Source organism: Acomys minous, assembly GCF_964271855.1.
Source record: "Acomys minous genome assembly, chromosome: 1".
NCBI lineage: Eukaryota > Metazoa > Chordata > Mammalia > Rodentia > Muridae > Acomys > Acomys minous.
Window position 1 is genome coordinate 18,798,383 of NC_140483.1, and position 27,446 is coordinate 18,825,828.

The following is a 27,446-nucleotide window of genomic DNA, read 5'->3' on the forward strand; positions in this document are numbered from 1 at the left end:
TGACAGCCTGTCCCCTCTCATCTTGCTGGGGAAGGCTCTAGGAACTAAGTAGAATAAAGCATGTAATGTGTGCATGAGAAGATGTATGTGTTCAGGTGTGTGTGCATGTATGTATGTGTAGGTCAGAGGTCAACGTCCACTGTTGGCTCTGTTGTCTACCTTCTTTTGTGAGGCAGGGTCTCTCATTGGCCTGGAGTCACAGAGTAGGCTGTGCTGGTTAGCTTGCAAGCTCCAGGAATCCACGCCTATCTCCATGTGCCACCGTGCCTGGATTTTAATGTACGTCCTAGGAGTCGCACTCAGGTCCTCATGCTCACTTGGCAGACATTCATTCTACTACCTGATCCATCTTCCCAGCCCATGGGAAATATTTTTTGCTAATATGTCGCCGGGGCTGAAGTTTAGGTCATTTCAAATGGGTCACCCGGAAAGACCAGCCAGACTACAGCTACTGTCCATTTATCCACATGATCTGCCCAGGAGGGTCTGAGACAGGTGGGCCTTGCTTGTGCCCCTCCCCCAGTGAGTCAGCAGGCTGCCCTGGGTCCCTTCCCTCTCCTGGCCTTGTGTTATTCCTCACCGTTGAATTGCACTTCACTTAGTTACTGGTAGAACATTTTCCCAGACTTACCATTGGACTTGAGGTTCTGTGAGGCACTGTTCTCTTCTACGGGACGTTATGCCTACCTTCTGGCACTGTGATTGACATGGATGGAGACAGACAGTAATGACTAATAGCCAAATGAATGATTACACAGGAACATAATCATATGCCTGTAGCCACTTACTATGCAAGAGTGTTGCCTGACCCATAAAAATCAATTTATTCATCTCTAAAATATGTTGAGGCTTGTTAATTTACAACAGTGAAATTCTTTGCACTAAATTTTCTTGCCTGTGAAGAACTAAATCATATCCAACGTAAATTAATGACAAATTAAAGGTCAAAATTTAACATTTGAAGTTAATCATAAAATTAAATACCATTATATTTGATAATAATATTTGTAAACTCTGTAGAGACAATTATGTTTTTAACATCAACTTATGTCATTAACTAGGCTTCTAGATGTCTTTCTAGGAAAATAATTAAAGCATATCCCATTCTTGGTATGAAGTTTTAATAGACTGAAGTTAGATTTCTGAAACAACACATCCAATTTAACCCTTAGAATCCTTTGCTATAACATGAATTGAGGTGTACCATTTGCTCTCCGAAGTGCTGTTTTCTCACACTGTATTCTAGAAGCCTGACTTCTTTGGGTCAGAAATTAGTAAACGTTCACTTATTTATTCAGCAATTCTTACTAATGTCATATGTCTCAAACACTGGGAATAACGCTGCCCCTCCGCCTTTTCACATACAAAACACATGATTCAAATGAATATTAACCATTTTGCCAATCCTTAAGCCAAGTGTCTTTTCAATTCACATCTTTTTAATCACAGAATTTTATAGTGGATGGATTTTCAGTTTTAGGAAAACAAATATCTGAGCTATAGAGAGATTGTCCTACTCTCTGGAAGCTATGCAGCAAGCAAGGTAGCAAGAGGGCTGGGGCTGGTCCTCAGAACTCTTCACAGGGCCCCCAACACCTTCAGGCTGCTTCTTGGAAGACCAGCCTTGTTTTCCTTCCCCATGAGAGCTGCCCCTTGCATCTTGGAGCTGTCGCCTTGCATGGTGCATTACTGGAAGCTCTTTTTCTCCATGTCTGCTCGTAGGCTGTGTCACTTACTTCTAGAAGTGTTAGTGTGACAAAAACACTTGGCAAAACAATAAACGGGAAAAGGGGTTTTTTTAGCCTCATGGTTTTAGATGGTACCGAACATCATAGTGTGATATGTGAGGGAAAAGAGCACCTCTGTCCTAGCAGGTCCTCATGCCATGGCTGGCTGAGAAGCAGAGTCAGGGGATGAATGCTTGTTTTCTTCTGCACTTTCTCTTAGGGAGAACTTGGTGCAGGGGCTGCACTGCACAAAGTGTGGCCTGATTTGGGGGCTTTGATGTTTGTTCTACAATCCACATGCTGTTATTATTCTGCATTTTCTTTTATAGCTAAATACGTTTCCTGATTGATTTTCCTGGGGAGCCTGACTTGTTACCACTCTGAATCTCTTGATATTCCCAGACTGCCCATTGACCTCAGATTCTCTGTACAGTATTTTTGGTGGGACATGTGGTTTTCCTGTAGCTCCGCCCTGCTCCATACTTTACTTTTCTTCCTTTTCTTGCAGGGTTTGTTTCCATAACCACTCTCACTGTGCTGGCCTACGAACGTTATATCCGTGTGGTGCATGCCAGAGTGATCAACTTTTCCTGGGCCTGGAGGGCCATTACCTATATCTGGCTCTACTCCTTGGCATGGGCAGGAGCACCTCTCCTGGGCTGGAATAGGTACATCCTAGATGTGCATGGACTGGGCTGTACTGTGGACTGGAGATCCAAGGATGCCAACGACTCATCTTTTGTGCTCTTCTCATTTCTTGGCTGCCTGGTGGTGCCCATGGGCATCATAGCCCACTGCTATGGCCATATCCTGTATTCTGTTCGAATGGTGAGTTGAAGGCTGCAGGCGTCCCTCCCCAAACCATGCCCACATCTATCATTTGATGTGAAAAGAGTCAGACTCTTCCTAGTTACCCAGAGTTGAAAGACCGTACTGGACTCAATGTCTGGTAGAACTTTGCACCATGAATTGCCCCCTAAGCACATCAGTGAGGGGTGACATTTGCTCTCTGTACACCACTCCCTAAAGCCGAAACAAACAAGGAAAAGGCAGATGGACGACACCCACCCGTATGCTACAGCACTCCCCAAAGTTAAGGAGATAAAAGATCAGTTTCAGTCCCATCCTTTTTTCACTTCCTGCAGCTTCGCTGTGTTGAAGATCTTCAGACAGTTCAAGTGATCAAGATTTTAAGATATGAAAAGAAAGTGGCCAAAATGTGCTTTCTGATGGCCTGTATCTTCCTCACCTGCTGGATGCCTTACATAGTGACTCGCTTCCTGGTGGTCAATGGCCATGGACACCTGGTCACTCCAACAGTCTCCATTGTTTCTTATCTCTTTGCTAAATCAAGCACTGTGTACAACCCCGTTATCTACATCTTCATGATCAGAAAGGTAAGCGCTGGAATTAAGGGCTAAGTTTTCACTCTGGGGAACAAGTAGAAATAGATTTGATGAGGTCTGACAACTTAGAACAGTGTCAAGGATAAAGCGAAACAACAAATGTCAAGAATTTTGTATAAGCATGCTAGGGAGATGGGGGCTAAGGCTGCCTGCTGTTCTTCTAGGCGACTAGAATTTGAATCCCAGCACCCCTTTTAAGTGGTTCACAACTGCAGACAACTCTGGCTCCAGGGGACCAATGCCCTCTTCTGGCCTCTACACACACACACACACACTACATAAACAAACAATGAAATAAAAATATTTTAAGAAATAAACAGGCAAAGATTCAAGAAGAAAAAAAAGATTTTCAAAGAAAAACAATACCTTTTAAAAGTGCATACTCTGGTTTACAATGTCTGGGTTCCTGAGAGTTTGCATTTCTAACAAGCTCTCCATTGGTCCTGATGGCTTCAGTTCCTGACCACACACTTTAAACAATAATCCTAAAAAAATGCAATGAACTGACAACAGGTAAGACAGTAGTTCTATTCATAAGGAGCTGAAGGCAAGGAAATGTGTGCCAGTTTACATAACTCTTAGAGCAATTCATGTTGAGCACTAAGCTTGACTTGTAAAGTAGTGGTTTGGTGAATACATAATCAAGTTGTTTCTTAAAATATTAATATAAGCTAAATGTGACCTTCATATAGTTGGCGGAGCCACTAAAGAACCCAGAAATCAATGCATGGCCTTATTGATGTTTCCCCAAACTGGGAAAGCCCAGGCATTAAGCTTTCATTTTGTTTTAAACAAAAGGCAAACAAGTTAACTTCCCATTTATCTGCTCTGTTGGTGGTGGCAGGCTCAATACTTAGCAAACAGCTTCAGAATCTCAGCACATTGACAACAGAGCAACACTTGCATGAGGCCAGAGGCTGCAGGTAGTGCACTCACTGTGACATTGTGTTTCCTCACAGCAAACATCTCCTGCCCATCGGGCAGCCCCTATAGTCAAACCTAGGCCACCCAGGCTCTTGTTGAAGGGGATGGGCAGAGAGGAAACCTGAGTGGGTCTGAGAAGCACAGAACCTCTGGTCTAGTGTGAGTCCCGAGTCGAGTCGTATCTGCAGATCTCAGCCCAGTGCTGTCACTCAAGGGCTGCTCGCTGAGTATTTAAAGTCTGAATTCCTTAAGGCCACAGGGAAAGCTGCCCTCACAGAAGGTACACTGAAAGCACAGAGACCACAAAGGATTAGAATATTCCTTTGACTCTAGTTAATAGGAATTACAGCAAACAAAAGACCTAAAAGTCAATGAGGAGACCTAGGTCGATCTGAGCATCACTGTATAACTTCACCCCGTGCCATCTCATGAAGAAAGGTGGCAGCAGGCAGGAGTGGGGTGCTGAGGAGATGGCAAGCACCAGGACCTGAGCTCAGGCTCCAGCATGCACATGAAAAGCAAGGTGTGGTGGTATGTGTGTGTTAGCAATCCATCACAGGGAAAGATGGGCATGTATTGGTCACTGGGGACTCACTGGCCAGCCAGCCAGCTTAGAGACAAGGTATGTGACACCTGGGGTTGGCCTTGTCCTCCACAGGCACAGGCACAGGCACAGGCACACACATGTATGAGAGGGGAGAGAAAAGAAAAGAGAAAAAAAAGAGGAGAGAGAGAGAGAGAGAGAGAGAGAGAGAGAGAGAGAGAGAGAGAGACAGAGACAGAGACAGAGACAGAGACAGAGACAGAGACAGAGACAGAGACAGAGACAGAGACAGAGACAGAGACAGAGACAGAGACAGAGAACCCAAATTAAAATCTCAACTAGTTGTCTTGGATTTTACTTCAAACTAATGACCAGGTAGTGACTTTATAGCTGTCTTTATTGTTCCATTTTTTTTTTGTTTTATTATTATTATTATTTTCTCTGCAGTTTCGGAGGTCCCTTCTGCAGCTCCTATGCTTCCGACTGCTGAGATGCCAGCGGCCTGCTAAAGACCTACCGGCAGCCGAGAGTGCAATGCAGATCCGTCCCATTGTGATGTCACAGAAGGATGGGGACAGGCCAAAGAAGAAAGTGACCTTCAACTCCTCTTCCATCATTTTTATCATCACCAGTGATGAATCCCTGTCAGTCGACGACAGTGACAGAACCAACCCATCCAAGGCCGATGTAATCCAAGTTCGTCCTTTATAAGAACAGAAGATGGAGTCTTGTGTCAGCTGCCACGCGCCGTTTACTGTAAGGACGGCCCCAGGGTCCCCATTTAGTGAAACAGCAACGGAACCTCTGTGGCCCTGAAGGAAATCCAAATTGCCCATATGTTGTCTGTCTTCAAGAAGTGACTGAGTAAGACAAATTATTTTAATTCAACGGGTGCTTTATAACATGAGAAACTCCTGGTGGCACAAGGTGAGCATCTGGCACCATCGTCTACTATGCCAGGATTTACCATTTGAATAACCATATTTGCCAAAGCACATAATACATTTTGTTTCTCAGATATATTTCACTGTAAAAATAACTGTTTTGTGCACATGTGTGCACTGGCTAGGACATCTGGAATATGTTCAAGTGTTGGGTCCTATTCTTTGTCATTTTGTGTGTTTGACCAATTATTTATTAAGGAGGTAATAAACCAATCCCTATTTTTCTCTGTAAACCAAATGCTGTTGTCATATGTGTAGCGTGACTGCCAGGGCTCCAGAAGATACTATGGGAAACGATGGGACTTCATGTTAGTCATGTGGATGGTTGGTGATACCACAGCGGAGGATGTCCATGGGACATAAGGTATTGAGGACAGATTGATACCTCCGTCTATTCATTTCAGAAGTCAGTTTGACAAATTTTCCTTTCCTTTTAATAACTTCCCATTGTTTTTGTCAAAAGTTATGAACCAGGAGAGGAGTTCCCAGTAAACAAAGTTACATTCAGAGAGAGATGAAAATGACTGTTTTAGTGTGTTAATACCATGTTTTATCACTTACATTTTATTAAATTTATTATAGTGTGTGTGTATGTGTGTATGTGTGTGTGTGTGCATGCATGCACATTCATGTCATATTGTGCACATGGAAACCAGAGGACATCTTGTGGGAATCAGTTTTCTCCTTCCACCATGTGGGTCCCAGGGATCAAAGCAGGCCACCAGGCTTGGCAGAAAGCACTCCCTTTCTCACTAAGCCAGCTTGCCAGCTCCATACAGGGTAGTATTTAATTTTCATGACTCCTCAGTAGGTTAGTGAAGAGGACTTCTTCCCATGTGCCATTGTTAATACCTGGGGGAGAGCAGAATGTACTGGCCCCACATGATGCGCTCCACTTTACAGGGCTACCTTGAATGGGACGTCACTGAGAAGAAAGGCCTCCTCCTGCTTGCCAAGGTGACCTCCTAAGGGTTGCTACCCCGGGGACTCCAGTCCTTTCCCTTTGTCTTGGTGTTCTCTAAGGCTTCATTTCATGCTGAAGATGATGTATGTAAATTGGGGCCTTCTAAACCAGCTCACTGTCTTTTCAAATAGTCTTTAAAATGTACTAGATTTTTATTAAAGTGATTTCTTTACAGCTTTGTGTATCCCATGGATCCCCTTTTAAATATTCTTTTGGTTTTGTTTTTTTTTTTTTTTACTTAAGATAAAATTATATTATTTCCCTCCTCTTTTCTCCCCTTCAGCCCCTTCCATGTACTTCCTTGCTTCTTCTAGAAATTATGGCCCCTAAATGTTTTTAATTATGCCGGGATGGGTTGTCTATGTATAGTTATGCGCACATGAGTACAGGAGCTCAAGGAAGCCAGAGGAATTGGATCTCCTGGAAGCTGAGTTATGGATAGTCATGAGCTGCCTGACATGGGTGCTGGGAACTGAACTAGGAGCTTGTGCAAGAGCAGGGCAAGCATGGGCGTGCACACACACACACACACACACACACACACACACACACACACACACACACATTAGCTGAGCCATCTCTCCAGACCCTAAGCCAGCTCATTTTCTGAGTGTCTCCCATGTGCGTATGAAATATACATGCTCCTAAATGTTGGTTTCCCTTAGTCAATCTGCCTGTTATATTAGCCACAGGCAACGCCCCTAAGATAAATTAAAAAAACAATTATACTTTTGTCTGGTGTTGTGTACTTGTTAATTGCTTGCCACCCTCCCCACCCCACCCCCACCAGCCGCAGATTCTCACTGCAGACTGTCATACACCCCAAGTATTGCTGTATAACCTTGTCACCCTGCTTGACTAATAAAGCTGATACCACAGCAGGGCTGGAGGAAGGTAGGCGTGGCAAAGGGAGGTTCTCAAGCTCGGAGAGAGAAGGATTTTGGGAGGAAGAAGGAGGAAAATCGCCACGGGACAGGAGAGAATCACGTGGGCCCAGAGGAGTCCAGAGTTCCACATGGAAAGAAATGGCCCACATGAACATCAACCTTAGAAAGTGTTTTGGGATTATATATGTGAGGTAGTCCGAATAGAAATTATTAGGTGCATATGGCATGGGATGGAGGCTGGGAGACAACGGAAGGTAGCTTACGAGGTACTATCTGGCATGCCCCAGGTCAACTAAGGCTATTCTAAAATATATTAGGTGTTTGTGTCTTTTTTGATTGTGAAAGTGGGTAAATAATACCACTCTGATAATTATAAGCCAAATAATAAACACGTATTTAGGCCATACCGTTAAAGCAGCAGCGACACTTTAGTTTTTCCGTGCTAGAGAATCTAGCCCAGGGCTCTGTGCATGTTACGAAAGTGCTTTACCACATCCCTTTACCAGGAAAACATTGCTTCCTTTCCTGACACACCAGAGATTGTTAGAATTCGAGGATGTCTTTGATAATATGGTAAAAGCCAAGTTGTTTTATCTTCATTACCTCAGCTTTTACTTTCTAGATAACTAGTATTATAGCTTTCAAAACTAACAATGAAAAGAATTTCTAAGTGTCCCAATCAGCCAGTCATCTTAGGAAAGAACCAGAGAGAGTGTCTTCGCGCTGCGATGAAGTTCACTGCCACTGCCTCTGTCAGTGTGATGGTCAAGGAATCACTTCTGTGTGTCCAAAATGGAAGCACATATGTTGCCATGGTTCTGGAAAACACCCTCCCATCTCCTCTCCACCCTTGTATATATTTATTACTAACAGGAACACTTTCTTGTCCTTCACTTAAGGATGCCATTAATAGCCCTTCCCTTACCTTCCAGAGGCAGTAGCTCTGGTGTCTGGGAATGGGGAAATAAAACAGATTCATCCTAGAACTCCTCGGAACACCCTGACTCTCACTCAGCCTCTGCTTTTAGCAAGTTGCTATGAACCTGTGCTTGGGCAAGCTGCATCTGCTGCTACAAAGAGGAAGCAGCACTGGGCAAGCCGAGGTTTCCAGCCTTGAGTGGTGTTGATCCTATAATGTCCTTTATAGGGAAAAAAAAATGTTTTTGAGAAGTGAAAGAGAGCTTGGTTGTTGCATTTTAAATTTAAAATGAACCCGCCCAAGTATGCAAAGTGATTGGAAACACTGCGAAAACAGCATTCTCCCCTCGCTCATCTGACAAATACACAGAAACTCTGCACCGAGCTTAATTATCTGCTGACTATTATTTCTCAGTAGTGAATTAAATATTGCAGTGGAAACATGCTTTTCGTCCTTGACTTTGAAGAGACACCAAACATCTCCTAGCCAGAATCTTGTTGCCCTGGTTAGTAAAACAGGGAATTTGTCCTAGTGACTCCATGGAACTTTCAGGGGAATGTCTGTGTTTCTGTTCCAGTAGCCAGTGGTTCCAGGCCAGGCTAGTCTTCTCAAGAATTCCAGACGTCTTGGGGACAGGTGGTGCGCAAGCAGGTAGGCACTTCCAATGGCTGTCAGGGATCCAAGGAAAAGGAGTCCTTTGTTTATCACCTGCAAGGACAGCAAATGTCCAAAACCATTCATCAAGAGCTTGAATCTTGAAATAAACTTTATTCCTAAATCACAGACAAGCGTGCAATCCTCTGTTGCTTTAACTTCAAGCAGCAACTTGATTAGCCTGGCCTCTGTTCTGTCCCTGCCCCTATTTCAGTGCCTGCTGCTGGCTCTTCTCTCTTGCATGTTTATATTTTGAGGTCAGGAACCCTATTTTATTTGGTGTGTGTGTGTGTGTGTGTGTGTGTGTGTGTGTGTGTGGTGTGTGTGTGTGTGTGTGTATGTGTGTGTGTGTGTGTGTGTATGTGTGTGTGTGTGTGCACGCGCACATGGGGGATACACTTGCCAGTGTGTACACATGCAGAGGGCACAGGTCACTCTCAGGTCTCTTCCACTTCTCTTTCCAGTTTATTGTGTCGAGACAGTCTCTCACGGAACTTGAAACTCACTGTTTTGGCTAGAAAGCCATTGCAATCTGTGCCCCCCAGCCCACCCGTAGACCAGGGTTACAGATGTATGCTGCTTTTTTTGGGGGGCTGGGGGCCTCATCACAGGCTTTCATGCTTGTGTAGGAAATCCTTTACCCACTGATCAATCTTCCCCGCCCCCATTTTATCCATCTTTACAGAGGTCGAGCTAACAGGTAGATTCCGATTCTTTCCAAACTGTTCTCCACACAGTGAAGTGATGGACCTAACATCCTAGCCTGGGTGTTTAAACCTTCTGACATCTCACATCTCCCTAAGCTAATCTTTCTGTTTCAGAAGGATGCTGAAGGTCCTATTTGCCTCTCCAGCTTCCAGCTGGCCGTCCTTACACCCTGGGCCGCCAGCTAGTGTTTCTTTAGCCTTCACTGTCTGGCCTACTCCCATATTCTCCTTGCAGTAGCCAATGAAGCATTTTCCACCACATTTGTCCATCTTTCCTATTAGCCCCTGAGGCACAGGGTAGAGACTACATCTAACAGCAAAGTATCTAGCATAGTGTATATACATTGAATAAAACTACCAACAAGCAAAGCTATAAAATTCCCCCAAAGCAGTCAGGAATCTGAAGTGCATCTAATGGCACCTATGGGTCAACTGCATCACAGCATTTCACTAGATAGTGTTTTATAAGTGACACAGTTCTGCCTAATCTTACAAACTGAGCCAACAAAGATACCACATAATGCAAAAGTCAGGAATGGATCACATTGCTAACATAAAGTAAAAAGCTGAGAAATATCAGCTCAGTTTCCTCTTTAATTTCTCTCTGTTTCTTTTGTTTGTTTGTTTGGTTGGTTTGTTGGTTTGGGTTTTTGTGCTCTGTACTCTTAGGCTTGGGACAGATTTTATTTGGAAGACACATATCATGCTTCTGTCCTTTCATGTCTGTATTTTCCCTGAAGTAAATATGACCACAAAACTATATGACACTTCAACACATCATGTTTTTCAATGGTGTAATTTCTTCTGACCTTTTTTTGCCAATGCCAGCGCAGCACTGCCTCGTGATATCTTATTCTGGTGAAGGCGACCTGCAGGGAGATTTAAAAAGCATCCAGTGTGTTCTTTGATAGCTAACCAGGGGTCTCAGGTGAGGGCAAGTCTTCAATACAGTCTTACCATGGTATAGAGAGGGATAAACGTAGATGGCATAATAGCATGAAGAAATTTATCTAGGAGCCTTTGAAACAGGAACCACCTCGAGTTGACGTGCGCTCGCATCTGCAATGACAGGAGTCTTGAACACCTGGAATGAGCACCTCTGTCTCCTCACAACATCTTACTACTAGCCTTTACTCATACTTGTCACAATAATGGATGCTGACAGAAGAGTCAAATAAAATTCCACTTCCATAATAGTTATTCGCAAGCTCTCTTCAGAAATCTCAATAGGACAAGACATTGCCTTGAAAACATACAGAATCTAGTCTGGTTTTTCTCAGAAGACAATTTTAATATAAAAACACTGTTTCAGCAAGACATTTATGGAACCAGAATTTCAAGTAACCTGTAAGCTCAAAGATTTGATCGATTTCTGTTGCCTGCTACTTAGCGGATAACATTGTTTATGGCAACACAGATTACTTACAGCCTCCTCTGTCCTGGTTTATATTACTTCTTAGAAAAAAATGTTATATTATAGCCGACTGGATTTTGCTCTCTCTGTCTCTATCTCTGTCTCTGTCTCTGTCTGTCTGTCTGTCTGTCTGTCTGTCTGTCTGTCTGTCTCTGTCTGTCTGTCTGTCTGTCTGTCTGTCTGTCTCTCTCTCTCTCTCTCTCTCTCTCTCTCTCTCTCTCTCTCTCTTCTCTCTTTCTCTCTCTGGGTGTGTGTGTGTGTGTGTGTGTGTGTGTGTGTGTGTGTGTGTGTGTGTGCACATCCACATGCACATGTTGAGTGTGTGGTTTAGTGCATAGGTATGCACACTTCTGTATGCACATGCATGTAGAGATTATACGGGTGTGGGTGTTTTTCTCTGTTACTGTTCTTATTCCAGTGAGGCAGAGTCTCTTGTTGAACTTGGAGCTATGCTGACAGCAAGCAAGGCCCTCGCCACTCTGCGACTACAAGTGCATGGCCACACCCAGGTTTTCACATGTGTCCTGGAGACTGGATTCAGGCCTTCATGCTCAGGTAGCAAGTGACTTCACCTAGGTCATCTCTTGGTCTGTGACCTATTCTTAAAGTCAAGCAATGTATATCAACTTTTCCAATGACTTCTAGAATTTCATCATATTATGATACAATGATGCACATGATGAAGATCAATTATTTCTTTCTGTCTTCAAGGGAAGTAGAAATGGTCACTATTTTTCTTTCTTAGTATGTAAATTTCATAATAGTAATAATTGTCATGAGACTTTCAGATGGTTGGCTTAAAATAGAATGAATGTGTAAGTCTTAAAAGTGCTCAGATTTCTGACCAAGAAGGTCTTTGGTATTCTACGCTGTTTTTATTATGTGGCATTCTAAAGACTCAGGATATTCTGTTAAGAAAAAGTCATTCAAAAATTTTAAGATTTCACAATTATTTTAATGTATCTCAAATTCCTATTTCATGAAAGCAGAGTAAAGCTAACTCCTAAATGTTTGAAATTTGGACTTGTGAAATTTTAGATATTTTGTCACTTCTTCTATCTTCTAAGTATTTCTGAAATGCAGGGAGAAATGTGTGTCTTTTCCATTAGCTACCTATGTTTAAGGAATGTTTTGTGTGTGTGTGTGTGTGTGTGTGTGTGTGTGTGTGTGCACGTGCTCACACACATGTGCATGCACACTCATATGAGTCTACTGTTTGTGTACATATGTGCTCTTGTGCACACATACTTATGCAGCATATAGAAGATGGGGCTGAAGCAAAGGAAAATAGAAAGACCTATAGTGTACTGGCAAATCATCTCATGGAGAAAAGCCAAACTTTACTCACCTCCACATAATTGTACATTGACAGGTCTGAAATTGCATGGTCATCTGGAATCCTAAATCTTGAGAATTCAGGAAGGCAAATGCCTAGAAACCAAAATTAAATAAAATATACATGTGTTTAAAACAATCTACAAAAAAAATGAAATGCTGGGGAGATGACGCAGTGGTTAAAAGCGCTGGCTACTTGTTCAGAGGACCTTGGCTCAGTTGTTAGCACCCACCATGCTCGGCTCACCATCACCTGTCACTCCAGCTCAGATGATCTCACACCGTCTTCTGGCCTCCAAGGGCATCCATACGCATGTGGTATACACACACACACATGCACATAAATAAATCTTTTTTAAAAGCTTAATAGAGTATTTCCTGTCCTACAATGAAACTAATATTAGACTATTGGCTGTTAAAATTGTCATCTCCCTTATTCCACAAATGGAGCATAATTCCGTGACAGTTTAATCTATATTGAGAACTTGATTGGACTTAGAATCACCATGGAAACACACACCTCTGGGTATGCATCTGTAGGGATGATTCCAGAGAGGCGGAACTGAGGAAGACAGACCCACCCTGAATGCAAGCAGCACTACCCAATGGAGTGGAGAAATAGAATGAGTGCACCAACCAGCAGCAATTATCTCTGCTTCCTGACTGTGGATGCAATGTGACTCACACTTCTGCCGCCATGCCACCCCCGTCCCATGAACTATGACCCCTTGGAATTGTAAATGCAACCAAACCTTTTCCTTTTCAAGTTGTTTCTATAGTTACAGCAACGAGTTCATATAACTGCTTTAAGTGACCCCTGACCTTTATTACTGTTGCTCAGGCTTCTTTGGGGAAATAAGTGTTTCTAAGGGTGTGCTGTAAAGACTGCAGGCAAAGCGAACCACTGAGGCTGGAAGGGAGGGAAAGGGGCACAGATCTACCATGATTTGCTCCTCTGAACTTTTATCTGTGAGTGAGTCACTGCACTTGTCTTAGGCTGGGGCCTAGTGTCCCTTGAAGGCCCAAATGTGGCACACTTGCTCTCCAGGTAAGAGCTACCTTGCAGGAGTGAGGCGTACCAAGAGATCGTTGGGTCACTGCTCTCAGCATGCTCTCTGAGGGGACTGTGGATGCCAGGTCTCCCCTGTCTCTCTTTTTCATGTACAGGCCAGGAGGGCTTTTTCTCTGCTGATGGCTCCTACCATGATGCTGCCTCCTGCCCACACTGGGGAGGCCAACTGATCACAGACTAGAACTCTTTAAACTGAGAGCCACAGTAAACTTTTTCTAAGATGATTATCCCAGGTATTACTATAGTTGACCTCCATGAACCCCTGTCCGGGATGGCCAGTGACTGTCACAGAGATGCTGTTAGAGTGCCAGGATTGTAACTAGGCCCACGGTTAGTCACCTGGACTAGTCCGTGTCCCACTAAGAAAGTATACTTACTAAAGTCACTATTGAATTTGTCCATTAACTCATCAAATACTAAGCAGTCTTCAAAGCCCTGAAACAAAAAACGTGGGTCAAACTAAGGCAGAAAATAATGAAACACTTGATAGCAATTATGAGCAGGACTAGTAATGCAGGTCGAATGCACAGGCTGTTGATCCTTAGTTGGTAACAGGTTCTCATCTGATGACTAATCACATACAAAGACCAGCAGCTGGAGCCTGGTGCCACCTTTGTCCCATTGACCCCTGTAATGACTATAACAATTTGGAAATTAACCAAAGAGGTGAATATATCTATGACTTTGGTGGACCCCAATGCTTCTTGAAGACTAAGGAGCACATAGCTCTAACATGAGTTAGTTGTAAACTGCTCAGGCCTTTAATAATACTGACTGGAATGGTTTAATGAACTGAGCGTATAGCTCAGTGGTAGAAGATGGTGCCTGCCATACATGCAGCCTTAGGTTTAATCCCCATGGCTGCCAAAAAAAATTGATAGAACCAAAATAAGTTTGTTCCTAAATCTCCAATTTGAATCATGAAGAACTTAAAAATTAGTAAGATGATACAAAATGCAACAAAGAATAAGAACCCTGAGTACCGTATTTCCATGACCTACACATTCAAACTGTAGCTTTAGAGACACCATAAAAGTACATAAAATACACATTTCATATCAAATATAGTGATTACATTCAAAGTAAGTAAATGTAGTTTTCAATTCATGTCTGCAGATCATTTATGGTATAGGAACTTTGATATAAGTGATTGCATATAAGGCCAAGACAACAGTTATAAAATCTTACTTAAAAATAATTTGTTTTCCTTCTGCCAATATTGGAGTGGACACTAATAAAAGTGTAATACTACTGGTGAAAAGGTGGGGATTAGGCACTTTATACAAAACACATTGTGTAGTGAATCCTGGAGGCAAGATTTGAATTCCAGACAGAACCTGCGCCTTTATCTTCAATGCAACAACTGATGGTTGCTTACATTCTTATGAACCAAAGGGCTTGCAGCTGTTTGTGGGAAAGTCACAAGCTACTTTTACTTGGAATATTGTCCTCTTATCATACCAAGATATGACTAGTGATTGTTAAACTATTATCACCTGTACATGTACATACATGCAAGAAGTTAATGAGAAGCTCTGATATTAACATTTAATACAGGAGCACTATATTTAAATTATTCTTTCTAAACAAGAATAGCAGTTTCCATGACCATTACTTTGTAGTTTTATTAAGACCTGCCAATCATATTAGCAGATTTTTGGCATTTAGGCTGTAGACATAGTACCCAAGAAAACAGGATGCTACATTGTATGCTGTGCTTTTCTTGGTACTGAGTTATTGTGTCAAATAATTCTCATTGGAGTTGAAATTCAGTGCGCAACTGGAGTGACCAGAGGAAGGCCTGTGCTCTTGGAAGCACATGAGGATGGCTTAGAGGAGCTTCTATCTAGGAGTTGCTATGAGGCAGGCCTTGGGATGCTCACGGAGCCTCCCTAGAGAGAAAGTACTCACCGCATTCATTCCTTGGCCAAAAAATGGGACAATGGCGTGGGCCGCGTCTCCCATCAGCACACAGTGTGACTTCAAGTGGAAGGGAGAGCACTTCACCGATATCATGGGCTGGGCAGGCAACAGGAAGAAGTCTCTCATGAGGGCTTGCCTTGGCAGAAAGCAAGCAGAGTATAAAGAGGTTACTTGGGGGCCAAACCCTACTGTGTTCTTCTAGATTTATTGGCTTTATTACCATGACTTTTTTTTTTCTGAAAAAACATACAAGAATGCCATCAATAAAGAAAAAAAAAACGAAGGAAAGAGATGTAGGTCAGTGGATGTGTACTCGCCTAACATATGCACAGTCTTGGTTCAATTCCCAGAACCAGGGAAAAGAAAGAAAAGAGAAATTGGAGTTTCTTTTAGGCCTAAATTCCACTATCCTGGAGCTAAATAGATGGCTCATTTGGTAAACGGTTGGCGATGCAAGCATGAGGACCTGAGTTCAGAGCCCTGATTCCCAGGCAAAAGCCAAGTGTGGTGACGTCCGTGTCAACACAGGATATGGTTGTAGTATGTGTCTGCAATCCTAGCGCTGGGTGCAAATAGAGACAGGAGGATCCCTGGGGCTGACTGACCAGCGTTCTACTGTCAGAATTTAAGCGCATATTCACTGTGTTCCACTTGATGTTTCCTTGTATTCTCAAGAACCAGAATGTCTGTCAATGCTCTATAGAAAACATTTACAAGCTGCTTTTACTTGACATATCTCTATCACCAAAACCATATGTGACTAGTCATTGGCTAGACTACCTATGTATCATGTCCCAGGTGTTCACCTTGTTGGCAAGACATTCTAGCCAATAGATGAGCGTCAGGTTAAGAGAGACCCTGTCTCTAAAAATATGGTGGAGAGCAATTGAGAAAGATACTCAACATTGTCCTCTGACCTCCAGAAACAAGGATGTATGTGTGCGCACAGGTACATTTGGACCACCCCCACATACACACTTATACAAACATGTACACATACAGTACAAACATGTGTACACACACACAATCCCACCATTATAGTTAACATTGGTTGTGGTAATGCTAATCACACACAAGCGGATAAGTCCTGCAACATTTGAATAATTTGAAACATATCTGTATTATGTACCATGTCATAAAAACATTGTTATGTACATGGGCCATAATGTTTACAAATGTATTATAAATGTGAATCCTTATGTATTAGGAAATAAATAACAATAATCAAAAATCCCGTCTGGGGAGGTGGGAATCAGTTGGCTAATGGATACAAGATTTCAACTGTACTGTAGTTGCAGCCAGGAGTCTTCACAAGCAGAAGGTGCCTCCTGTGCATCAGGAAGCAGGTCTCACCGGACACCAAGCTGCTGGTGCTTTGATCTTGTACCTCTCAGCTTCCAGGACTGAGAGAAATGGTTTCTGTCACTTCTAAGTCACCCAGTGTGTGGTAGCCTAGATAGATAACATTCTTTCTGCAGCATTGTTGTGTCCCCTGAAGAGAACACTGGAGGAAAACACTGAGCTACATGTTCCTTGTGTTTGGAGTGTGTGTCGTCATCTTTGTAGTAGTAGTAGTAGTTGGAAGAAGCAATGTCCTTAATGAGCATGTACAACAAAGTACATGTGGAGGGTGACACCGATGACATGGGCCAGTTGAGTAACAGATCATAAGCCAGCTTAGCCAGCTAACTCGCTCAGCTGTGGGCAGGGCAGAACTTACCTGTGTGACTGTGCTGAACAATAGTGACAGTCTCATATATGTACAGGATGGCCTCACTTAGTCCTACAACAACCTGCTCAAGCAGGTAGGATCCTTTTAGCAGCATTTCACCACGAAAAGCCCTGGGCATAGGAAAACCCACAGCTAGGAAGGGGTCAGGCCTGGGATCTGCATCTGCCGTATCACACACTTATCTGTGTCTCTCAAAAAGAAAATGTCACAAACACACCAAGTCGGGGAGTTCAGGAAAGCCTGGGGAGGCTGTGTTTTCGGAACAAACTGGGCACAATTTTCAGCACATCTCCACTCACAATAAAAAGCCCACTTAGACTTTTGTTGGCTTCAAGCCAGTGCATTTTAAAAATAATTTTTAAGAAAAAATTGAAACAGGTTTTTTTTTTAAATTGGAATAACGTAAACCAAAAATTTAAAAGGCACATTTTTTACATTGAGACTTACTCTCCCATCAGAGGGATGGCATCTGGAAAGTTCTTCCGGAAGAAGTCCAGCACATCGTGACTCGTGGCAAGTTTCTCAAACTCTTCGAAGGACATGAACAAGGTGCATGTGAAAGATTTGTCCTGAGAGGGAGAGGAGCGGGGTGAGAGAGAACAGACCTGTCATGGTGGCACTAAGTGTGGAGCAGTAAACCGGAGGGCCCTCACTGGGACTAGGGATCTCCTGGAGAAGAATGTTGAAGTCAGTTTTGTCCCGTTTTCCCTAGAGGAAAGCTCTGCCATATCTCAGAGATGCTCCTTGCTTTCCAGGTCACTAGAGAATTGCTAGCCTGAAAACCTTCCATGTTCCCCAAGGAAATACTGAAGTCCTTAGTTTGCTTATAGACTGGGCAATGCGATTTTCTCCCTCCTCTTTTTCTTCCTCTTATGACAGTATTAATCCTGTGATAGACAGCACCAGGAAGAAAAAGGAAAAGACCATCAGCAAGCTTGGTATGTAAAGAAAGAATTCTGGTGACCAATGAAAGAACACGCACGCGCTCACATGCACAGGTTTCATAGATCTTAAAGACTGGAATTGATTTCTAACGCATAGCCTAAAACTCTCTGGTTTTGTTGGGGCCACTTGCTCCTAGACTGTCTCTAATGGAGACAACAGCACCGTAGGTACGGGCTAGTCATTTTCACGTAAGTGCAGTCTCCTTTCAAAGGAAATATTGAGCTTTCATCTGTTTTTTTCCTCGGAAGCCCAAAGCTTCAGAGACAGAATCATTAAATAGATTGGATAATGATGAGAGATCAACTAACTACATAAATGGCCAAAAGTAAGTAATACAAATATTAATCATGGATGTATAGATAGATGACAGGAATTTGTGCATTACCATGTTCGGAAGGGCGATCATCATGAAGGCATTTCTAGGCCAAATGTGAAGATAATTATGTTCCATGGCGTACTGCGGAGCAAAGAGCGCAGGCTCAGTTAACAAGCAACTCATTTCTACCCCTGATTTACACCTGCCTCTGCAGCGATCTAGATCGTCTCCATAGATACAGCTCATTGCACGTGTGTTGATAACGGCGCACTGCACGCGTGGTGCCACAGGAAGTAGATGCTGGCTTAGGAAACACTTACTGTTCATCCTTATACGTTTATTTCAATATTTGAGAACATGCCACAGTAAGATATCCTTTCTCTTTCACCTGTCTTTCTATACACATAAATATGCATGCCAATATACTATATATGTGCATGCACATAAAAATATATACATGGAAAACATACATCTGGCTAGATGTATGTGCATGTAGGATTGTGTGCAATTGTTTTACCCTTAGCACTTTTATACACTAGCCACAAAGGCCTTGAGTTGAAGTAGTAAGAACAAAACTGAAGGAACAGCAGTCTCCCAATTGCGATTGTCATGAAGTACCGAAGCCATTCTGCCTTGAAGGCTCTGTTTGCCCCTGGCTTTGCTGCTCTTCTGTGGTTTGTTACTTATTGTTGTTGCTTTTGTCCCAGAACCCTAAAGAAAGCTTAACACAGAGACACTGAGATGAATAAAGTGACTCACTCTGCTTTCAAAGATTCTACAGGGAATAGACTGGACAAGAAAGTACAGATACTATGGAAAGCCAAGCTGTTTCTCCTTAATACTGTGAGAGGTAGGAAAACAGTGGGCGTTTGATGCTGACTGAAAGTATAGGGCATGGGGCTGGAGCGATGGCTCAGAGGTTAAGAGCACTGCTTGCTCTTCCACAGGTCCTGAGTTCAATTCCCAGCAACCACATGGTGGCTCACAACCATCTATGATGAGATCTGGTGCCCTCTGCTGGTGTACATGCAGGCAAAACACTGTATACTTAATAAATAAATAAAACTTAAAAAAAAAAAAGTATAGGGTATAACCGGTTGGCATGTAAGGGGCTGAGACACGCAGAGTCTTGCATAGGAGGCCAGAGTGCAGAGGAGCTGAGCAGGGAAGAGCAGGCCTTCCGTACAGCTTTATCAGCTGAGCAAGGTGGGGGGGGGGGCAGAGATGCACCTAGCACCCAGGTGGGAGTCAAGCCAGTAGCCTGTTTGTCCTTCCTGCCATCTTCTGTATTTTTCTACAAGTTACATGTTAAAGAAAAGAAAGAGAGAATAAGAAGAGAGGAGGGAAAGATGCTGAAAATCCCAGGTCGTGGACTAAGCTGCTCTTACCCAGATCTGGGCTGCTAGGTTTTACTTAGACACATAAACTTGTGCATATATGTGGCACGGGAGTTGAGGTTAAACTGTGTAGGGGGCAAAACAGGAGAGGAAAATCAGGGCAGCAGGCCTGGGAAAGGATACGGACAGAAACTGAAATATGTAAGTAAATACTTTTCACATGTGAAAAATGAAGAACATGTTTACAGATTGTTTGGGGCCTTGTTAAGATGTCCCTGTGTTTGAACCACGTTTGTCTCAAGACTCTTGGCTTGAAAAATGAGACCTTTTAAAAAGACTTGTTCATTACTATTAATTACATGTGGCTGAAGCTCAAGTGACCGCCTCACGGTTACCTCCCTGGCCACTTCTGGGCCAGTTAGGGCTGGCCTGGCCACAGACTGGATTCTGCTGGATCCTTGGTATCAGTTGGAATCGACTCTCCAGCTGTGAGGTCACGACCCTCATACAACAGGCACAGAATAATTAGTGAAGTGACAGACAATGTGATGTTAGAAATACCCGTTTGTTTGGCCTTCACAATGTGCCAGAATGTAGCTTCCCCGTCTCTATTACTTGCCTATTTTAAAGATGACTGTACTCCATCTAGGAGAGATGAAGTCAGATCAGACCTCTAGAAAGGGTGTTGAGATGCAAATAAACATTTGATGTTATCCGCTTGCTCTTGGAAGTTAATATCCTTGTATTGCCTCTATTAGTATTTCTCTTTCCATAATAAGGTTCTATGTTTGATTATGAGAGAATAAAATAGTTTCACTTTATTTTTAAACATAAAATGTTATATTAAAATAGCTTCATGTGAAAATTTCCATAGCGCATACTTGCTTCCGGCTCAGCATATTGCTTAACGATGGAACAATATGCAGATGGAAAACTACAATTTAAATCTCTCTTCAACAATGTATTAATCTGCTTCACTAGCTCTCCTCAGATGACCCGGTGAGGGAAGGGTTCAGGCAAGGGAGAGGACCTACCTCCCCATTTTGAGGTGGGATTGTCAGCTCCATGTACCCGTGAGGGATGTATTGCTGACTGTAGTTAAAGCGGGGCTTCTTCATGAGGTGGGCCCTGACGGTTGAGTAGGCTCCATCACATCCGACAATGAGGTCATAGGTGACATCTCTGGGAACTTTGTCAGGTCTGGAAAAAACACAGAATGAACCATGCCACCCATAAACCAAAACAGAAAACAAACAAACAAAAAACTATTGAAAACAGTAGCATATTTCTACTTGGGTGTAAAAAGCAAACTCGAGAGGTAACTAAAAAAACTCTGACACATTCAACCTAAAGCCTGACTTTACCTAACTTGAATCCACAGATTTAAAATGAAGATGAAAGTGCTTGTCATGGTTTTTGCTTTTGAAAATGAGAATAGTGTTCAACACTACCCTGGTACTAAAGTCAGACATGCTGTGCTCCTGAAGTGTGAGAGCTGAAGGAAGGAACTCTTGAGAAAACGGGAGCACAGTTCCAACATGGAGGAGTAAACAACCTCTAAGTCCCTAGTGTGTGGGTGAACTCCTGAGCACTGCAGGGATGTGACCAGGACTTGCTCATGGAAACAAGCGTGGCTGGAGTACAGGACACCCGACAATAATATAAAGAACAGAACATTCTTGTCCTTTGTTGACCTCTGGGATTGGTTCCAGAATATCTGTATCTGCAGATGCTCCAATTCGTTATGTCAAAACAGCACAGTATCTGCCTCTGACCTATGCACATCCTCCCAAATGCTTCAACTTCCTTCTAGAAATGTTCTGTAAGAGGCTGTATCTTTAGGGAGCGAGGGCAAGAATCAAAGTCTGCTCGTGGCCAGCACGGAGAACTGCTTTCATTTTTGTGTTTTCTTGGAGATGCAAATCTCTATTTTGGATCCTTTAGATCTAAGGTTGGTCACAACAGTAGTTAAAGAGTCTCTATATAGGGGAGGTTAACTGAATGATGCATAGAGGGCGAAGAGAGAGAAAAGGAGCACGTTTGGATATAAAGACAAAAGTTTACATTTGTGATTCTGGCCAAAGGCAGGACATTATTTCTTCCATTGGGAGGGTGATGAGTGACAACTGGCACTTTCAGGAAACTGAAGTGAAAGAGGGGACACATAGGAGGTGATGGCAGTAGCCTATCTGTTGCAGGGACAAGAGCTGGACCCCATCATACCACAGAACCAGGAGAAGGATGGCATGCTGGTGAGAACGTACAGGGGCGAGCACACCATGAGGGATGGTGACCAGGCTGCAGCAGTGCCAGGGAAGACAATAGAGATGAGCGCGCCTTCCAGGAATCTGAGCTAATGCCAGTGTTGCAGTATTGGGACATCACTGATCAGGACCTCACTGAGACCAAGAATGAAGAAAAGGCCTGAGCACACATGCTAACGCTGGAGATGAGAATTTACAAATGACTGTGAACCCGTGACTGGATGTGTGACCTTCTGAGAGTGGGACTTTAGAGGACATAGAACTGGCCAAGGTCAGGCAGAGAAATCACACCATGACACAGGAAGGGAGACACAAGGCAGGATAGGGCCACGTATTTCCAAAGAGGATGAAGTCTGAACGGAGAATGATCACTGGAGCAGGGAAATTATGAGGAGTTTCCAGTTCTGGGTACCCAGAAAGCATCAGAGGACAATTCTCGAACAAAAACTCCTTAGTTGTGAAGGCTACTTGGATTTCCCCCTCAGTAACCATCTAACTCTTCCAAAAGAGGCAAAGAACCAAGTTTACAGGTGGAATTCTCCACTCCTTGCCCTCTGAAGCCAAAAGCCTGAACAGCGATTACCCAAGCACGGTGACAAGTCCTTCTTCAGGACTGCATGTCGACAGCTTGTGGCCAAAGTGCACCTTCGCATTGGGGTATGACTCCACAGCTGAGGGAGAAACAGAAGGTAAACAGAGCTGAGTTTCAAGTGTGACTTCACTTCATCACACTGAAATGCCGGTCATGTTCTGTGACAGAGACACTGCTTAGTTAATTGACGGATCTGTTTATTTGGGACTGTGTCTTATTATGTACCACAATCTTGAACTCCTGTGTCCCAGGCTAGCCATGAGCTGACGATGCCTACCCCCCCCCGCCCCCCCCCCCCCGATTCTACCACCCGAAAGCTGGGCTTCCATGTGTGCACCTACCATACCAGAGAAGATACTTTTTCTTAACATGACATGAATCTGTCAAAATGGTAATCTGACAGATACAGATAGTCTAGTATAATTTGTAACAATATAGACAAATGAAAAACTGCCATTGTCACTTAAAACAAAACAACTAATAGTATTGTACAAACTCCTGCACCCCTGTGATCGGTTGTGCCCTCGAAAAGAAATAGTTGTCACATATATTATTATTAAAGCTGCCTTTATGGCTGATTGTAACTGGAAATGTTTGGCCATTACAAATGTCTACTCCATCATCCAGGCTTGTCTCTTTGTCCTCTGGGCTTTTGATTCATGGTACTACAAGTACAACATATGAACACTGAGAAACTACAGAGTCAGCCGGCCTTGGTGTGGTGGTGCCTGCCTGTGATATGTCACTCAAGTGGCTAACAGGGGAATCGTGAGTTCAAGGCCAGCGTGAGGTACATAACAACAGTGTCTCAAAACTCAAAAGGAATTAAAAAGAAATAACACATTCCTTTGTCACATAGCTATAGAAATCAGAGCTTATCTGGTACAATTATGATGTCTTTTTAAAATTAAATTTTAGTATACCAGATTACATATAGCCATGCTCATACAATTGGAATATTACACATCTGGCCGGCATTTGTGGTCCCAGACTGGACAATGTCACCTTAGAAAGTTCACATAAAAGAACACTACATAAAGGATCTTGAGAATTACTTTTTTAAAATAAAGATTTACTTATTATTTGTCAGTATTCTGCCTGCATGTGTGCCTGTACACCAGAAGAGGGCACCAGATCTCATTATAGATGGCTGCGAGCCACCATGTGCTTGCTGGGAATTGAACTCAGGACCTCTGGAAGAGTAGCCAGTGCTCTTAACCTCTGAGCCATCTCTCCGCCCCCCTGAGAATTACTTTTACAAAAAGACTGTTACAAGTGTCTTGATTCAGGAATTACAGAATGTCCCAACCACATCTATCTTGTTTTCCTTATTATTGATACTGAATAGATGAGCAAACCATGAAACAACTGTATATGAAAAGTGGGTCCATCTGAGAATGAATGTACTTGCAATGCTTTCAGAGGGAGGTGATTTAGTTAGAGGAAAATGAGTATTTAGTAATTGATCAAATGTGTGGGATGGGTGGATCACATGGTTCATGACTTGAAAAAAATGGAGAGCTTTACATGCCAAACAATGTTAGGGTCAGAGATATTCTCTCTCTCTCTCTCTCTCTCTCTCTCTCTCTCTCTCTCTCTCTCTCTCTCTCTCTCACACACACACACACACACACACACACACACACACACACACACGAGAGAGAGAGAGGGGGGGAGAGAGAGAGAGAGAGAGAGAGAGAGAGAGAGAGAGAGAGAGGCAGGCATACATGTACCCCTTTATTAATTTAGAGCCAATGAGGTGCATTCCTAGAGAAAGGTATTATGGAAATGTCTTTTGTGTACACCAAACTGTACCTTTTTTATATTTCAGCTCTTTAGTATTAGCTGGTGTTTTGAATATAATATTAAAATCAGAAATTGAGTCATTAAAAAGCAAAGACTTTGGAATTAACAGACTGAAATTCACTTGTAGACTCTACCACTTGTAACAATGGTACTGGAGACCCCTAAGCTCTTGTTTTGCCATTTGTAAAGCTGGGATAAACTTGACGTCCACCTCACATAGTTGTCAGGGGGGTTGTGGAAATCGGGCGTGTGAACCACTTGTTATAGTGCATGGCCTATCAATAACAGCTGGCTACTGTCTTCATCTTAGTAAACTCAGGGGATGTTGAACAGGTCCTGTGTCCATTGCTATTCCTGAAAGCTTGCTTGTTTTCTTCCTAAGGACCAACAGGGGGGTGTGCGATAAATCATTCCCATTCCACTCACCGTCTAGGCAGAAGACGACAGTTCCAAATATAACTAGAGATGAAATTAATTCTGTGGAACATCTAATGTTCTAATAAGGACAGAAAGGGTACCAGGAGTATGGGTAGTAATGGGGGGCGGGGCGAGTCACTGGCTCCCTAAACTGCAGAGTTGGTTGACAGCCCAGTAGCTCTCTGTTTATGAGTGGTCCTCTCTAGTTGCTCAGAGAACAAACTTGAGTGCTAGATATTGAGCTCTCATATCTTCCTCCTTCTCCGCCCCCTCCACACAGCCTCTTTGGTCTCCTACAACAAGAATCTGGCCCCCACTAGGCCTCCTCTAGCTCCCACGCCCCTCCCCCCTCCCCTGACTACACTGCTATGTAACTTTGCCACGGGCCTTGGTTTAGCCCTCAGGGACTACGGCAGTGGCCTCAGGGTTGTAACCTCCTTTCAGGCTACACATCTCCTCTTCCTGACATGCGTGTCTAATAGGGTGCCTGGCAAGCTGTCTGCTCGTGTCTGTTGAACCACCGGGCTGTGAGTCCTTGACTGGACACTGTGTGGAAGAATTGAAGCGTCTAAGGAGTGAATGAGTCTCACTTGGGTAATTGAGGAGATGAGAAGAGACACCTGGTAATTTTACTACTACTTGTTTCAAGGCCTCTGTAACGTACCCAGTCTGACTCTTTATAACCCATAAAAAGGCGCAGCAACCAAACCCTACTAAACCATGTGACAATCTGAGCATTCTCATGGGCTTTACCCAATCCAGTGAACAAAAGCATTAGACTTACCAGTCAGTAGATCCTTGTTCAAGGTTTCTCTGCTTATTGAAAGGATATACTGTAAGAAAAACAAAGTAGACATTGTTTCCAGACAGGGGGCAAATGTAACCCTAATTTAGTCAACAAAAATAAATATTTAGTTGGCAGAAGGTTGTAAACTAGATTTAAAACCATTCACTTAAGTTGTGTGATAATAATGATGATGATGATAATAACAAACAACTCTAATCAAATATGCTTAAATATAATATCCAAATTTTAGCTTAGGCGTTCTCAAAATTTAATACTATAAAAATCAAAACCTTCTCATACAGTCAAAGTGTTAGTTTCATTAACATAATTTTAACATTGTAAATTTCATATTTCCATCAGAGCTTGCTAAATAAATACTTGTTTCTTTGCTTCACTATTGATAACATCAGAGCAAATGCACTGTTTCCCAAAAAACAAAACCAAAAAAACTCCAACTACTCCCAAAGTCTTAACTTTAGAGAAAGCTGTGTGTGATGGCAAGTAACATGGGGAATAGGAGGGCAACTGCTAGCTATGACATATGGTGGTTTTTTCAGACTTTGTGGTAAAATGTAGCAGGCTGACTGTCCTATAATGCAATGTGCATGGTATCTAGGGACCATCATGTTTTAAGCATCAGTTAAAATGTTTTACTTTTAGTTAGGTTTAAAAGCACAACGAAAAGAATCAAATCAAATAAAAACCGATGCATAATAATATATCTTGAGTTACTTGTATTCACCTTCATGCCAGTAAAGCCATAAAAATTTAAGTTTAAATATTTACTATTTTATATCAAAAATATCTATCATGGACCATGAAAGTCACAATTCAGTGTTATAAATTAGAGTAGTGGCCTGAGCCTTTAATCCCAGCACTGGGAAGCCAGAGGCAGGCTGATCTCTGTAAGTCGGAGGTCAGCCTGGTCTACAGAGTGAGTTCTAGGACAGCCAGGGCCATGCAAAGAAACACTGTTTCCAAAACCAAACCAAACCAAACCAAACCAAACCAAGCCAAACAAAGATGGAGTTAGAGTGAATTCATTGTTTAAATATCTAAAGCATATAAAATTTCCAAATTAGGGGAGACCTCAGAGTTTTTAACATAAAAACACTGTGTTGTAGGCTCTTCTTCTCATACTGAATTAGAACTTGACCTTAACAGTCAAATCTGAACTTGGTATAAAAATGACTCAGCCATCCAATCACTGACAGTGGCTGCTGAAGTGCTTTCTGTTGGGACGCTGCAAGACAGTGCAGAGGCTCCTCCATCCTGTTGAATCTCCTTGTTGGAGAACCCCATGGAAAACTATCCAACTCTATTCTAGGTACCAAAGGCCAGGATACCCTGGCTAATTTATCCCAGTTTTTGTTAAAACTACTTCTTCTTGTGTCCCCTCCTACAGCTGGCTGAATGCTTAGCTTCTGTTAAAACGGCTCACTTGAGCTACTTACTCTGCCAAGCCACCTGCAGATGCTCATCAAGATGCCTGAATAGGCCTCTGTCTTTAGAAACCTCTGTGGTGTTCTGGACCTTGGGAGCCCATACCTAAGTCCCTCCCTGAACACTTGCGAGCCACACCTAAGTCCCATAAAGACTTCCAGTTGGCTCTACACTGTGTCTGAGAGGCCATGCCTGGTAAGCTTTCCTGTAACACTATCTTTGTTGTAAGAAGACAGACTGTTCTTTAACTCACAGTTCTGTTTTCTGGACTTCTGTGTAACTAATCACAGTGTTTCAGTGAAAACCAAATGTGTGTTCAGAGTACGTAAGGCCAGGCAGGGGCTGTGGCTTGTCAGCATGTGCAAGGCCCCGGGCTCCACTTTCATC

The 27,446-nt window shown here is 42.9% G+C and overlaps 2 protein-coding genes across 3 annotated transcripts in view; one reads left to right on the plus strand and one right to left on the minus strand.

Moving 5' to 3' along the window:
- The window catches only part of OPN3 (opsin 3), a 31,242-nt gene extending 24,001 nt beyond the window's left edge, over positions 1–7,241 (plus strand). The window contains exons 2-4 of the mRNA XM_084792823.1: positions 2,236–2,555; positions 2,873–3,124; positions 5,049–7,241. Coding sequence (XP_084648949.1) covers positions 2,236–2,555; positions 2,873–3,124; positions 5,049–5,312 — 836 coding nt within the window. The 3' untranslated portion in view covers positions 5,313–7,241. The remainder of the gene's footprint in view (positions 1–2,235; positions 2,556–2,872; positions 3,125–5,048) is intronic.
- Positions 7,242–8,011: 770 nt separating this feature from the next.
- Positions 8,012–27,446, minus strand: part of KMO (kynurenine 3-monooxygenase) — a 33,145-nt gene continuing 13,710 nt past the window's right edge. For both annotated transcript variants that reach the window (XM_084792693.1, XM_084792694.1), the window contains 11 exons: positions 25,614–25,662; positions 22,598–22,685; positions 20,785–20,950; positions 18,483–18,554; positions 17,600–17,721; positions 15,409–15,556; positions 13,875–13,932; positions 12,439–12,521; positions 10,634–10,735; positions 10,486–10,545; positions 8,012–9,023 (listed from right to left, as the gene is read on the minus strand). In XM_084792693.1, the coding sequence (XP_084648819.1) occupies positions 8,844–9,023; positions 10,486–10,545; positions 10,634–10,735; positions 12,439–12,521; positions 13,875–13,932; positions 15,409–15,556; positions 17,600–17,721; positions 18,483–18,554; positions 20,785–20,950; positions 22,598–22,685; positions 25,614–25,662 (1,128 nt within the window). In that variant the 3' untranslated portion in view covers positions 8,012–8,843. The remainder of the gene's footprint in view (positions 9,024–10,485; positions 10,546–10,633; positions 10,736–12,438; positions 12,522–13,874; positions 13,933–15,408; positions 15,557–17,599; positions 17,722–18,482; positions 18,555–20,784; positions 20,951–22,597; positions 22,686–25,613; positions 25,663–27,446) is intronic.